This window comes from Micrasema longulum, unplaced genomic scaffold (assembly GCF_059751315.1).
Source record: "Micrasema longulum isolate JH-2025_06_02 unplaced genomic scaffold, ASM5975131v1 h1tg000652l, whole genome shotgun sequence".
In the NCBI taxonomy this organism is placed as follows: domain Eukaryota; kingdom Metazoa; phylum Arthropoda; class Insecta; order Trichoptera; family Brachycentridae; genus Micrasema; species Micrasema longulum.
This window is the reverse complement of record NW_028277848.1, coordinates 73,045-85,784: the sequence shown is the minus strand read 5'-3', so window position 1 is coordinate 85,784 and position 12,740 is coordinate 73,045. Positions and strand designations below refer to the sequence as shown.

Genomic DNA, 12,740 nt, shown 5'->3' with positions numbered 1-12,740 from the left:
ACAACAGGCCAGGAGGCCTAATTACAGTGGTGAATTACATCACAGAGCACCCCGGCTTGAGAAAAATCACATTTTAATTTTTTGTGTTCTCACCGGGAATCGAACCCGGAACCTTCCGTGCGTGAGTCAAGCGTCTTGACCACTTCACCACGGAGGCCGCCGAAAGCGCTTCTTGATATATTGCGCAGTGGACTGTGAGAATTTCTTGGTCAATTTTTCTTTTTAAAATTGAAACTGCCCCTTTGTTTACTCCTGTCATACTTTTAGCTCCATCAGTAGCAATGGAAATTATTTTGTTCAGGTCAAGTCCAGTGTTATCCAGATATGTTTCCATAGCATTCGCAATATCTTCTCCGCGTGTTTGTCCCTTGAGCGGGCAGCTGTCCAAGAAGTTCTTTTTTGGGACCTTGTGCCGACATATATCGCACAAACAGGGTTACTTGTGCTGTATCACTAATATCACATGACTCATCAGTTGCAATTGATATTTTCATTTTTTTTTATTTATTTTCATTTTATTTTTTTTTTGCACCACAACAGGCCAGGAGGCCCAATTACAGTGGTGAATTACATCACAGAACACCCAGGCTTGAGAAAAATCACATTTTAATTTTTGTGTTCTCACCGGGAATCGAACCCGGAACATTCCTAGCGTGAGTCAAGCGTCTTGACCACTACACCACGGAGGCCGCCCGCGGCGGAAACTAGCTTAATATCTTCGACTCGCTGCTCTGTTACATTCGAAAATATTTTGGAAATTCTCGAAATCGGAAAAATATCAAAATGTCGCTTGGATTGGCAACACATCGCCGACTGCTCGCACGTATCATGCTTGTACCTGCATCAACATTTGCGAGAACAAATGCGGATTCCGGTACGTACCATATAATTAAAATGCTATCACTCACAAGCGACTCCTATTGACCAACCAACGCGAGTGTGGTCATTTGCAGATGGGCTAAAGAGCACGAATCAAAGATTGTTCGGCGGGTCTATCTTAAGTTACAAGGTTGCTTGAGATAAGGTGAAATTGGAGTTAATGTCCAAAGAGGGCGAAGAGACGCAAACGTCTAGGCAAAGAGCCGCATGCAGCTCTCGGGCTACTCCTGCCGACCTCTGATCTCTGATGATAGGAATACACGTGGAATATTATTTTCCATATTAAATTTATATAAAATTAAATGTTATCATTATAATATTAGTACCTATATAAACTCTTGATTGTAACTGATAAAGTAACCATATTGATTATGTTCTCAATATGTAATTATTGAAGTCTGACTGAAAACTCATATTTATTTATTTATTCAAAATCCAAAAAATGTTTTGTAAGTTTAGCTTTAAAAAATATATTAATTTCTATAAAAAAATAAAACAAGTACATTGTAATCCATTTTATCGTATAACTAGAAAATTCTAAATAGATTAGAAAAAACAGCTGAGAAAAATTTGGGCTCCAAAATAGCACTGTCAACAAACAAATACACATACATATTTACAGTTTTATAATATAGATATTTTTAAAAAAAGAAGAAATATTTGCGTTTTTATGATTTAGCAATTTTTTTAATTTTGTGGCCATTTTCAACGAGTTATAAATAACTCACTATTAGAAAGTGGGAATCAAGCTGGGGTAGAGTAGGTTTCGAATCGGATCGGATCTCTGATCTGTGAGTCCGCAACACTAGCCTCGGTATTACAACCCAATTCGAATTCATATCGATATTGACACGAAAGGAAAAAGTTACCAAGCGATATATTATCAAGAGTCAATTAAAGTTTTTTTTAATTAATAAAAAAATCTTAACTTTTTAGCGGCAAACACTTTTATAGATAATAATCGTTTGGAAACACATGGGGTATAAATTGTTTATTCCATTTCTAGCTAGCCTGGATTCCGAGCAATCATGGTATTCCAGGTAATGAAAAAGCTGATTCTTTAGCTAAGGAAGCTGTATTAAATGGAAGTGCAAATTACTCTAGCTACCCAGCCGACGATCTTATGACAATCCCAAATATTGATATGTCTTCTAGCTGGTCCCACAAATGAAACTCCTCCAAAATTTCAAAAGGAAAACATTACGCTCTCATTCAACTTAATATCTCTGTTTCTGTCTTTGGTTTAAGAAAATTTTGCCGAACAAAAAAGATACATCCACCACTTGTCGAATGAGGATAGGGCATTGCCGTACGAGGACTCACCTTGCGAGAATTGGTGTCTTTGACTTCCCCATTTGTGATTGTCGTTTTGAAGAAGAAGATCTCAACCACTTATTCTTTGTTTGCCCAATAAATGACCAAATGCCAACCTTTTTCAAGACTTTGGCCCCACTAATTTCTCTTCCTACAAATATCCAACTCATTTTAGCAAGCAGGAATCCATCTATATGCAACCTTTTGCTTAAATTTTGAAAAAATAACGGAATCGATTTGTAGTGCTCGACTGCGACCTGTTGTTGGATCGCTGACAGTAGCATGAGTATGGGTGGAAGATTGATCGTTTGGTGGAGGGATTCTCCTTTTGAGTTTTTAAACGAGAAATGAGAGAAGTTTCTCGGAACTGTTAGACTTACCTATGTTTATGTTGCTTGCAGACCCGACAGTTGGGCCTGGTTGCGTACTGCGAACCAGTTTGTTTATAAAATAATTCAACATGACATTGGCAAAAGCATCAAATTTATTATGCCATGCCGTTTTATTTAAAATATATAATAAATAAATTTGTTGTTTTCTACCCCAAAAAACTATAGATATTATAATGTTCAGAAAATAACCTAGAAAAAAATATTTTTAATCAATAAATCTAGGTGGGTAGGTAGGAAGAAATTGCCTTAAGGCAATATGCCCGCCCTTATGCATATGTGTGTAAACAGTATATGTATATAAAGTGTTTAAATAAAAAAATCTATCTGAATAATCATAAAACGCTCCTCTATAGAGCGCTACTCTGATATTTTGCTAAAAAAGTAAGCTCCATCGCACTACAATTTTTTTTGTCATTTATTAACACACATGTTCACTAACAGCCTCACCAACATCCGCAAAACTGAGCAAAGAACTTTTATTGTTACTGTTAATTAAAAAATATGTATCTTTGTCAAATAGAAAAACAAGGGAAATCTCTAATAATTGATCTGTAAGACTGTAGATTTCATCAAAAATAAATAAAGTTACAAATTTATTTTGTGATTACACTTTGTTGTAATCTGTTTCTATAAGAAAAATGGTTTGTTATGTTTTATGAAGTGGTAAAAAAGTAAGTTACCAATGTATACTCGTGAAATATTACAAACTGAATGTTAAATTATTTTTAGTAGCGTATTTTATTGATTCAAAGTACCTTATCAGATGTATTGATGCATGATGTATTTATTATTACCGACTATATCATCACAGTTCATGTTGTAGTATCTATAGCCGAATATAATGATGTGATTTGTACATAACACATAATCAATGCTCACACTCGCTTAATTTTTATTGAAATGTATACACAGGTGTAAATAATTAGTGTTTTTACATATTATGTAGTGACCTTTTTGTTTAGGAATCTACCATAAAGAGAAAAATATTACCTATGTAACGAAATACAATTTTATTTATTTTTAAGCTTAAGTCAATAATTTATTTTAGGTGATTTACCTTTTAAGTATTTAAAACATAAATATTTTCATCTAGTGAAAAGTTTTCAATTCAAGGCTTCCTTTTTTTTAAGTATTTATTTTTTCAAAATATATTTTATATTTGATTCTCATCAGACTGCTGATATCATAATTTATTTAAGTTTATCCCTTGAATTTTGAACATACATGCATATTTATAAGATCAAGGTAGTAAAAATGATTATTTTTTGTTATTTAAATACTGCAAATTAAACTTAAGTTTGTTGCTAAAAAATCCTAAATGTTTTAGAGTTTCAGCACGAATGTACACCTTTGTGGATTATATTGTTTAAATCAAACAAACCTTTGCTCTCTATGGTTGTGTTTTTATTCAAGTATGTTTATGTCAAGTTCCTTCTTCTTCACACCTGGGGCGTCCTGGAAGGCTGTCAATGACGATCTTTTGATTTTGTTTGGTGGGATTAAGAGACGGGGGATTGACGTGGGAGGTGAGTGTGCTGGCTAGCCAATGATGTCTACATGCTCCACTTAGGAACAATGTGGAAAAAGAAGGAGATTTCCTTTTTTTTTTTTTTAACCAATGGTGTAAAATCAACAGAATAGAACTAAATATTAAAAAATGCAAAATAATGTAATTTCATAGTACAAAATAAATTTTCGGGTTTACGTTTATGGTACTATGTAAGTGTCCGAGTACCTAATTGGTGTTTTCACCGACAGCATTGACAAAGTATCACACATATGATTAAAATTGCATGTAAAAAATCCAAGCTTTGTGAAAAACTTAGTAAGCACAGGCTCAGCACCTCATTACAATTTACAACTTCTTTTGTAGTTTATGAATGTCATCCTTGTTTCGGGGGTTTTTACAATGTTTTTTAGAATGTTTTTTTAATGTTCTACGGTCAATGCATAATAAACATTACAAGTGGGCAATGTCAGATAAGTTAAAATCTTACCCTTAAAACATGACTACTAACAGAAGTGTTTCAATTTGCTAGAAAGTGGCAATTATTTGCAAAATAGAATGTGGCGTGAAATATGTGTGTAAAAAAAATCTGTATCCTTATCACATTGTGAACAAATACGAATGTTTTATCTGAATTTAAAATTTGACAACTGGTATTTTTGTAAGGATTTATTATAATTTTCAATAGTGACAATATGCAATGGCGATTGGATTTAAAAAAACCTTTCTCTGGTATAACGAATAATGCTTATAACGAGCAAATTCAGTCGGACCCGCCTTCTACGTAATAACCAAGTTCGACTAATATTTTTATAATAATATTTTTATTATACAACAAAACACTGATACTGGTATATATTTTTTGAGTTTAAACTTGAAGTTTAAAGTGAAAATGAAATGTATAATTTTTGTTGACTACTTTAGGTTTACTAATGTACATTACATTTTACATTAATATGTAAAACAATGATAATTTTATTTATATGTAAACTTATTAACCTGTAAATATAAAATAATAAATAAAAGTATAAATATATGTAAAAATATGTCTTTATAAATCTAACCAAATGTATCACTGGTTTTTAAAATACGTAAATTTGAATCGGATCACATGAATTTTTAGGCAAATATTGAGTTTTGAAAAAACAATAGCGGATAGTGAGTTTAGAAAAACTTCCTAATTTCAATAATTTATATTGGGTGCTAATGAAATTTAAAAGAAAATTATAAACTCATAATAAGATTACCTTTGGGCTTAGTTGTAAGATAATTTTTTAAGACAATCGTTCATGCGATGGCGCAAATTGCAAATAACCCTCTCCTGAAAATCTTAGTTTCACGCAAATAGCGTGTTTTGAAATAGCGGTCCTCAATCATAAAAGGGTTATGAACATATATTTAAGGTGTAAATTTCGAGATCAGGATAAGGTTTGGGCTCTGTATCTGCTGTTTAACATGTATTGAGAAATTTCACCAAGATGTCGGCCATATTGCATCACCCTGCAAGAGAAAATGGAACAAAAACATGTTTGCAAACTACCACTACTAAATACAGGCAAAATCAGAGAAAAAATATGTTTCATAAATAAATCATGATATTATGTACTTAGGGTAACTACTCCTTAAAAAATCCAATTTCTAACATGTTTTACTCTAGAACCTTACATGCGGGAAAAATTTAGAAAACTGATTTGAAATTAGCAGAAAAAAATCTATAAGAATCACCTTATTTTCTTGTAACATTCAAAAAGTTTAATTTTATCGATCAGTGTTATTATTTATTACTCAATTTAAAAAAAAATCTTCAATTCCTTCTTTCCAGAAATTTACAATAAAGGATTTCAAGTTACAAACCAACCTATTGGTGTAAGAATTACATTGTTGGACCTTTATGTTTAGAAAGTTTTAAACAATAGGATCATTTTCACATTAGTTCATATATACATACATGAATTAATGTTTTTAAAATGTGTAATAATTATTAGAGTTTGAGGTACGCGAAGGTTGATCACAACATGCAGATTTAGTTTATTTATGTAGATGGTTTTGGGACCAACTGTTTATGATGTTTATAATACATTATCCGCGATCCTAATATCCACGTTCCAATGTATTTCGGGTTTTTGCATCGCATTCGACATTGATAAATTATTTTTTATTTAATAATTAAGGTAATTATTGTTTGTTTTTATCCGTGTTTCAATTTGGACAGTAGCAACATCACCCAACTTAACACTAGCACCGCAGTCAAGCTTCTTCCAAAACGTGTTCTACTCTTATTCGTATGTTTGTTGATCCTGATGATAGGAGCTGTCTTTTTCAAGAGTTCATTCTGGAAAGGAACAATTGTCTGAAAACCAGATTTAAAATTAACCATCATTTGTTGATTTTTTTAGTATTCAATAAAATAAAACAGTAAATAATTTATAAATGATTAAAAATTCATCAATTGGGGGCTTGATTGTATTTACTGTCAATTAAGAAATAAATTAACTATAGTTGTTTTAGGCAACTTTTCTTGTCGACATGCGTAACAATACTAAATTTTGAAAAATACTTTTTTATTTAGAATAAAACAAAGATCTTTGTATTTATTATAATAATTAACCTCAATTACATGTACGGCATAATTATTATGAATAACTTATATACTGCCATTTTCATAATGTAATACCTCGAGGGTGTTTTATTTGATTTATTTTTATTTATACATTTTATCATAAATACAATTTTAAGTTCACTGTTTTACAAAGTGACTATGAATATTAATTTTAATTTACGTTCAGTATAGGTAACAGGTCATCACCCGAATGTCACCTTAATTTAAAAATGAAATGATTGTTCGTCCCACCTTTTAAAACTAGTTTACTACATAATATATCTGGGAATAATTATTGACAAAAATCTACAATGGGAGGTACAAGTACAATCGCTGGTTTCCAAATTAAGAAAGCTGTGTCATGTATTCTGCTCACTCAGGAACATCCTGGACATTGGCACTCTCAGAACTGTGTATTTTGCTCTTTTCCAGTACTGACTCCAGGGCTAACCTATGTTATAGTGGGCTGGGGAGGTTGCACGGCGTCTTTCATGAACCCCCTAAGAATGTACAAAAATTATTCATAGAGTGATGCTTCGATGTTGTATCCCGACCAACACGGGGGTCTTGGCCTCATAGAGTAAGGGATACGCATTTTTTAATATGAATAAATAATATTACTTAAATTTTAAGAAAAACTTATACCCGTATGCAGAGACAAACCTTAAGGCGAGGAAAGTACATTCTATTGTCTTCACCTTCGGGTTATTCTCTGCATTTGAAATTAGAATGTACTTTCCTCACCTTAAGTTTTGTCTCTGCATACGGGTATTAGTATCTTACACAATTTATTTTGTGATCACATGTCATGCTATGGATTTATTCATCACAGTATAAGTGGATGCTGATTACAACAGTGATATTATTCACCGGGGGATAGGGAATGGCAGATTTTTTCAGCAAGCAGCAAATGAAATAATAAAAAATTATACCAACAAGTAAATACCCATTACATTGTAACAATTTTTAATGCTCATTGTATTTACAAATAAATTACATGGTCGAACAGAAGTCCATAAATTGAATAATCCTAACATGACTATGTAATTTTATAGTGTTGGCTAATACACCTTTTTTACAACTCTATGTTAACAACAGTCAGAACAGCATATTCCTTCTGATCAATACATATTAAAATCACAATGGAAGAGAGTAAATCTGTAATAAATTTACATACAATATATTAATTTGATTACTTTTAACCGGTATAATACATGAACCAACCTGATCATTAATTTTGAACACAGAAAATATGTGATTTCAGTGATTCAGTAAAGCTGAAGTTTACTATTTAAAGTTCACCTTAGTTAAATACTGTCACTCAGCAGTCGGCAACCAGCGGCCCGCGAGGCTTCATGGTGCGGCCCGAAACATTTCCGTCGCAACGCACATGACAGACGATATACACAACGGAATTGCATACCTATCGATGAAGAAAAAAAGATCATTTTCTAAGGTGAACAAAAGCGGTAGAAAAAGCTGGGGTAAATTTTGTTACAAAATACTAAAATGAAGAGTTAAAAAGGTTTGCTCAGCAAATAATTAGTGATAGTAAATGTATTTGCGAGTAAGTCCTTTCAATGCTGAATTTAATTCTGCATTTTATTTTTAAAAGGAAAATACTTTGCAGGTATTGAATTGTTATGACAGATGGCTCAAGTGCGTCGCGTACTAATCCCCACACAAAATATTTGGCCCTCTTACAACAAAAGGTTGCCGACCCATGCTGTAACCCACATCAATATCCTTAATCTGCAGCCAAATGATAGAAAGGTTAGTATTTTATATTCCCCGTATTAATAATACACTGGTAAAATATTATTGTGAATAAACGATTTTTCTATCTACTAAAAATAGTTTTCTCTTATTTAATCATCCTATATAATGTAAAAGAATGAGCGAATAATGTATATAAGTATTGTAAATAATTTATTATGCTCTAATCTAGGCACAAAAAATACAGCCGATAATTTTTTTCACAACTTTTAGATGTTATAATCACTAAAGCTTTGTGGCAAAGGTGCCACAAAGCTTTCAAGATAACACTAAACAGATGCTTGTCGGTTCGGTCGCTATTTTGAAATAATGTTTCTAATTCAATTCATTCAAAGACAAAAACATAAATGCGGACTTGAAGAATTCTAAGTTTGATTTTTAATCAATTGGAATCTAATTTAAAAAAAATTAAACACTTATTCTACGCTGAACTCCATCACAATGATAAAATACAAAAGTTGAACTTTCGTGTTAAGTAAGTAAATAATGATGGGCATTAAAATGATTATTCTTTAACTGTTAAACCTATAGGACAAAGGGATATGAGTGAGATTTTATAGAATACAACATTGTATATTGTAGTCTCTCATCTGATCAACATTCAAGAAAATAAAAACAACTGATCAGTAAAAATTCAGATTATTCGTGCAATAAAAAAGATTAAGACTTAAATTATAAATAAAATATAGCAGTGTTTTACACATGTGGTTTTGTAAATAAAAGTAGCATTAATACATGGAAAAGTTACATAATTTGGTAAAAGGCAAAAGAAAAAAAAACAAATAACTGTTATAAAGAGAAATAATAGATTTGTTTGGGCCTAAACCATGTTTTAACAACACATACAAAGTAGAACTTATAAAAACATTATAAAAAGGAAAAAATCACTATCTACTTTAACACTAGAAGTCTTAAACGCTTACCTAATACATTTGTTTTAATTATAATTTCATTTAGAAAAAGCAACAAAACAAATGCACACTAAAATAATATACAAATTGAAAAATCCCTAATACATAAAATTAAATCCACAAGTACAAATCAACACGATATTACAATCTGTTGGCCTGATAAGTAGCATAACAATGATTATTGTCTAATTAAAATCCAGACAGATGTAATAATATTGCCGAATGTAGTACAATCTTCCGGTGTGCGAACCTACAGCAGCTATGGATATGGAAAACAGCTACCTTTGGTGAAATGAGAACCTGATTATTTGAGAATCTTGTATACCCTCCACAAGCAGACTACAGCAGCTAATATGGATACTGAGCAGTGTAGAGCTATCTTCTTGGTGTTGCCAGTCCGTACGAGGACGGTGGGAGAAGCCGAGGTGAGTTCTGATAATACTGGAAGATGAGCTAACTTCTTAGGATTCTTTTCCCTCTGGTATTTGCAACAAGGATCCCATTGCCAGGATAAAGTATAACATCCTGCCGCCAAAACTGACAGAGCTCCGAATGGGGCACATACCAGTGGTTTAGAAATTACTCCTGAAAAGAAATGAAAAAATGTAAGAATCAAAAACAAAAACACTGATAAGTTTACTTCTCTATGTCTAGGCAAATAAAATACACGGTGTCCGGATGAGTGTCAAACGGAGTGGGGAAACGTCCGCCTCGGAGTGTAAGGTTGGCTCATTTGCCCACCATTCTCGAGTGGATATGGAATATTGATTTTAAAGGAAGTTTTACACTGCAATACTTTATTGTTCCTGAACTGGCACACAAAGTGTAAGACCTTAAGTTATCGAGGTTGCATTCGGTTTACCAAAGCAGTGTCTTTTACACCATCAAATGTGGTGCAAAAGACACTGCTTTGGTAAATCAGATGAAAGACAGGCGCCATGGCACACTTGGTTAGACGGCTATCTGTAAAACTGGCGTCGCGGGTTCGACTCCCGCCAGTTGCAAGAAAAAAAACCAAGAAAGATTTTTTTCTCAATTGGTCTGGGTGTTGTGGTGTATTTTTTTTTACCTCCTTCCATATCCCCTCTATCCCACCTGCTGACAAGCCTCAAAATAGAGGCTTAGCTGGTTATTCATTTTTAAAAAAAAATAGGTGTAAGATAAGTTATATTATACATAAAATTACATTTATTTTCCAAGTAACGGCATGTTAAGGGATCTGCGAAAAGTGTTGCATGTTGGATTGTAGATGAAATATCGATACTATTGCATATTTTATCTTCTTTCTTGATGTCTTATTGACCCGAATGATAGCATAGGCTCAATGAGTATTATTTAACTACAAAAATGCCAGTCTTGCGTTTTTAATATTCATATGGCAGGTCGAACGGCCTAATTACAATAATGAATTACAGCACTGAACAACCAAACTTGAGAAAAATCACATTTTAATTGGTGTAATCTCATCAGGAATCAAACCCAGAAACCCTTATTGTGAGGCAAGCATCACGTGGTTTTCCATTTTAAAGAAAAGTTTACATTTGATATTTAAATGGTTAAATATATGTATTTGCAATAAAAGATTCAACCATGGCCTGGTTCTATTCTAATCTTAAAACAGAGAAAGGTCAACTGCAAAATAGTGATGGAAAAATGAGCTTTTCAGAATGTGTTTTGTTTACAACCGAATGATATTTAAAACTAAGCAATAGTGAACATTTTTGGTATTTCTTAAATAACCACCTGTAATGTGGCTACAAAAGATACTCAATTGATATAAAAAGAAGTACAAACGTATTTTTCAAAATAAATTATTTGGGGAAATTGTCTATATAATATGCTTTTGTAAAAAATCAAATACATAAACAGGTTACATCACAAATCAACAGTTTTATAAACAACAAAGATTAATGGTAACATACTACCTACGTAGTATTCTGATTGTCACATAGCTGGTATCATGGGATGTGCATTATAAAGATTCTAATAAATTAGAAACAATATATGGTAGTATTTATTTGATCCGAACTCTGTATTAAATAGTTAGAGATATTCATGACAAAGGGGTTTGTGCTTCCACTAAATATTGTTCTTGCTGTTGAAAAGGATTCCACACATTCTTATTGCTAAAACGCTACATTAAAATAAAAAAATACTATTTAGCAGGTAATGAAATTCAGGTAAAGAATTGATCGTAGAAATAACAAAAAGAAGGAAAAAAATAAAAGCAGTTTCTTGATTACCTACTTTTATTTCTAGAAAAATATAAAATGAAACCTAACCTGTAGCTATACTTGTCAATCCACTGTAGACCGCCAATTTGTGCAAAACATTCCCAACCATAATCCATCGCGTAGTTTCTTCAGCTAATCTCTCGGGTTCAATGATAATAAAGGCACAATTGGCTTCTAAGGCTCTTTCTAACTCCAATTCAAATTTAATAAGGGCATTTTCACTGTCATAAACTTCTTTAATAACAGCAATATTTGATGGCCGCAATTCTCTATAAAAAATGGATTTACATAATCAATTAATTTCTTAATTGCGTGCATCATATTTGACACTCAAACAAACAAAAAAACAACAATCACGCAGAACAATGATAAGCGATATACTCAAATAACACGAGATAAAAATAAAAAATGAAAAAGAAAACAAAGTCAACGACAGCAGAAATAATATGTATTAAAGGATGTCACATGACAATTTTAGGTTAAACATATACAGTTTATCAAAAAGAAATAAATCTTGCGTACCAGCACCCATATATTTAATTTATTACGAGTTAATAGAGTAATTTAAATGACCTAACCCTTCGATTCCTGTATCACCCATCATCTTGTTTTGCAGAGATTACGAACCAATTCCAAATTATAATCTACGACATGAACCACAGACAAGTGAAGAAGAAATTTTAATACTTCTTTCATACAGTGTCTATCTTGACTTAACTATTTTGGACTTAAAATGAATTTCCGTTCACTTTTTTTTACTTAAAACCGAATACTTTTTACCGTAAGCTTTAAAAAACTATCAAAAAGCTTGTTGAAAGTAATAAATACATGAATTAAAAAAAATTGTTCTTGTATTGAAAGAAACAGAATTATTTTCAACAAGCCCGCCCTGATATTTTGAACGTTTTTCCTGTCATAAACAATACGGTACGTATGGTTATATGCATGTTGAGTGTGCAAATAAATAAAATGGATACTTGATTACAAAAAGTTTTCGGGGTGACTTGTAAAATTTGTGTGCAATTTGTTTGTTCAACGTAAATTGTTGAAATTTAAATGAAAAAATTGAAAAATTAATTATTTATACTTTTTAAAAAATCAGCCACACAGCATAGTAAATGTATGTGA

The 12,740-nt window shown here is 32.0% G+C and overlaps 1 protein-coding gene across 1 annotated transcript; it reads right to left on the bottom strand.

Annotated features, from left to right (window-relative positions):
- Nucleotides 1–7,640: 7,640 nt before the first annotated feature.
- On the bottom strand, nt 7,641–12,313 carry Pmi (Transmembrane protein Pmi). The gene is made up of 3 exons (XM_088229242.1): nt 12,191–12,313; nt 11,661–11,881; nt 7,641–9,963 (listed from the first exon to the last, which is right to left on the bottom strand). Exons 1-3 carry the CDS (start codon nt 12,214–12,216, stop codon nt 9,683–9,685), a joined length of 528 nt encoding a protein of 175 aa, XP_088085368.1. The 5' UTR covers nt 12,217–12,313; the 3' UTR covers nt 7,641–9,682.
- Nucleotides 12,314–12,740: the final 427 nt, after the last annotated feature.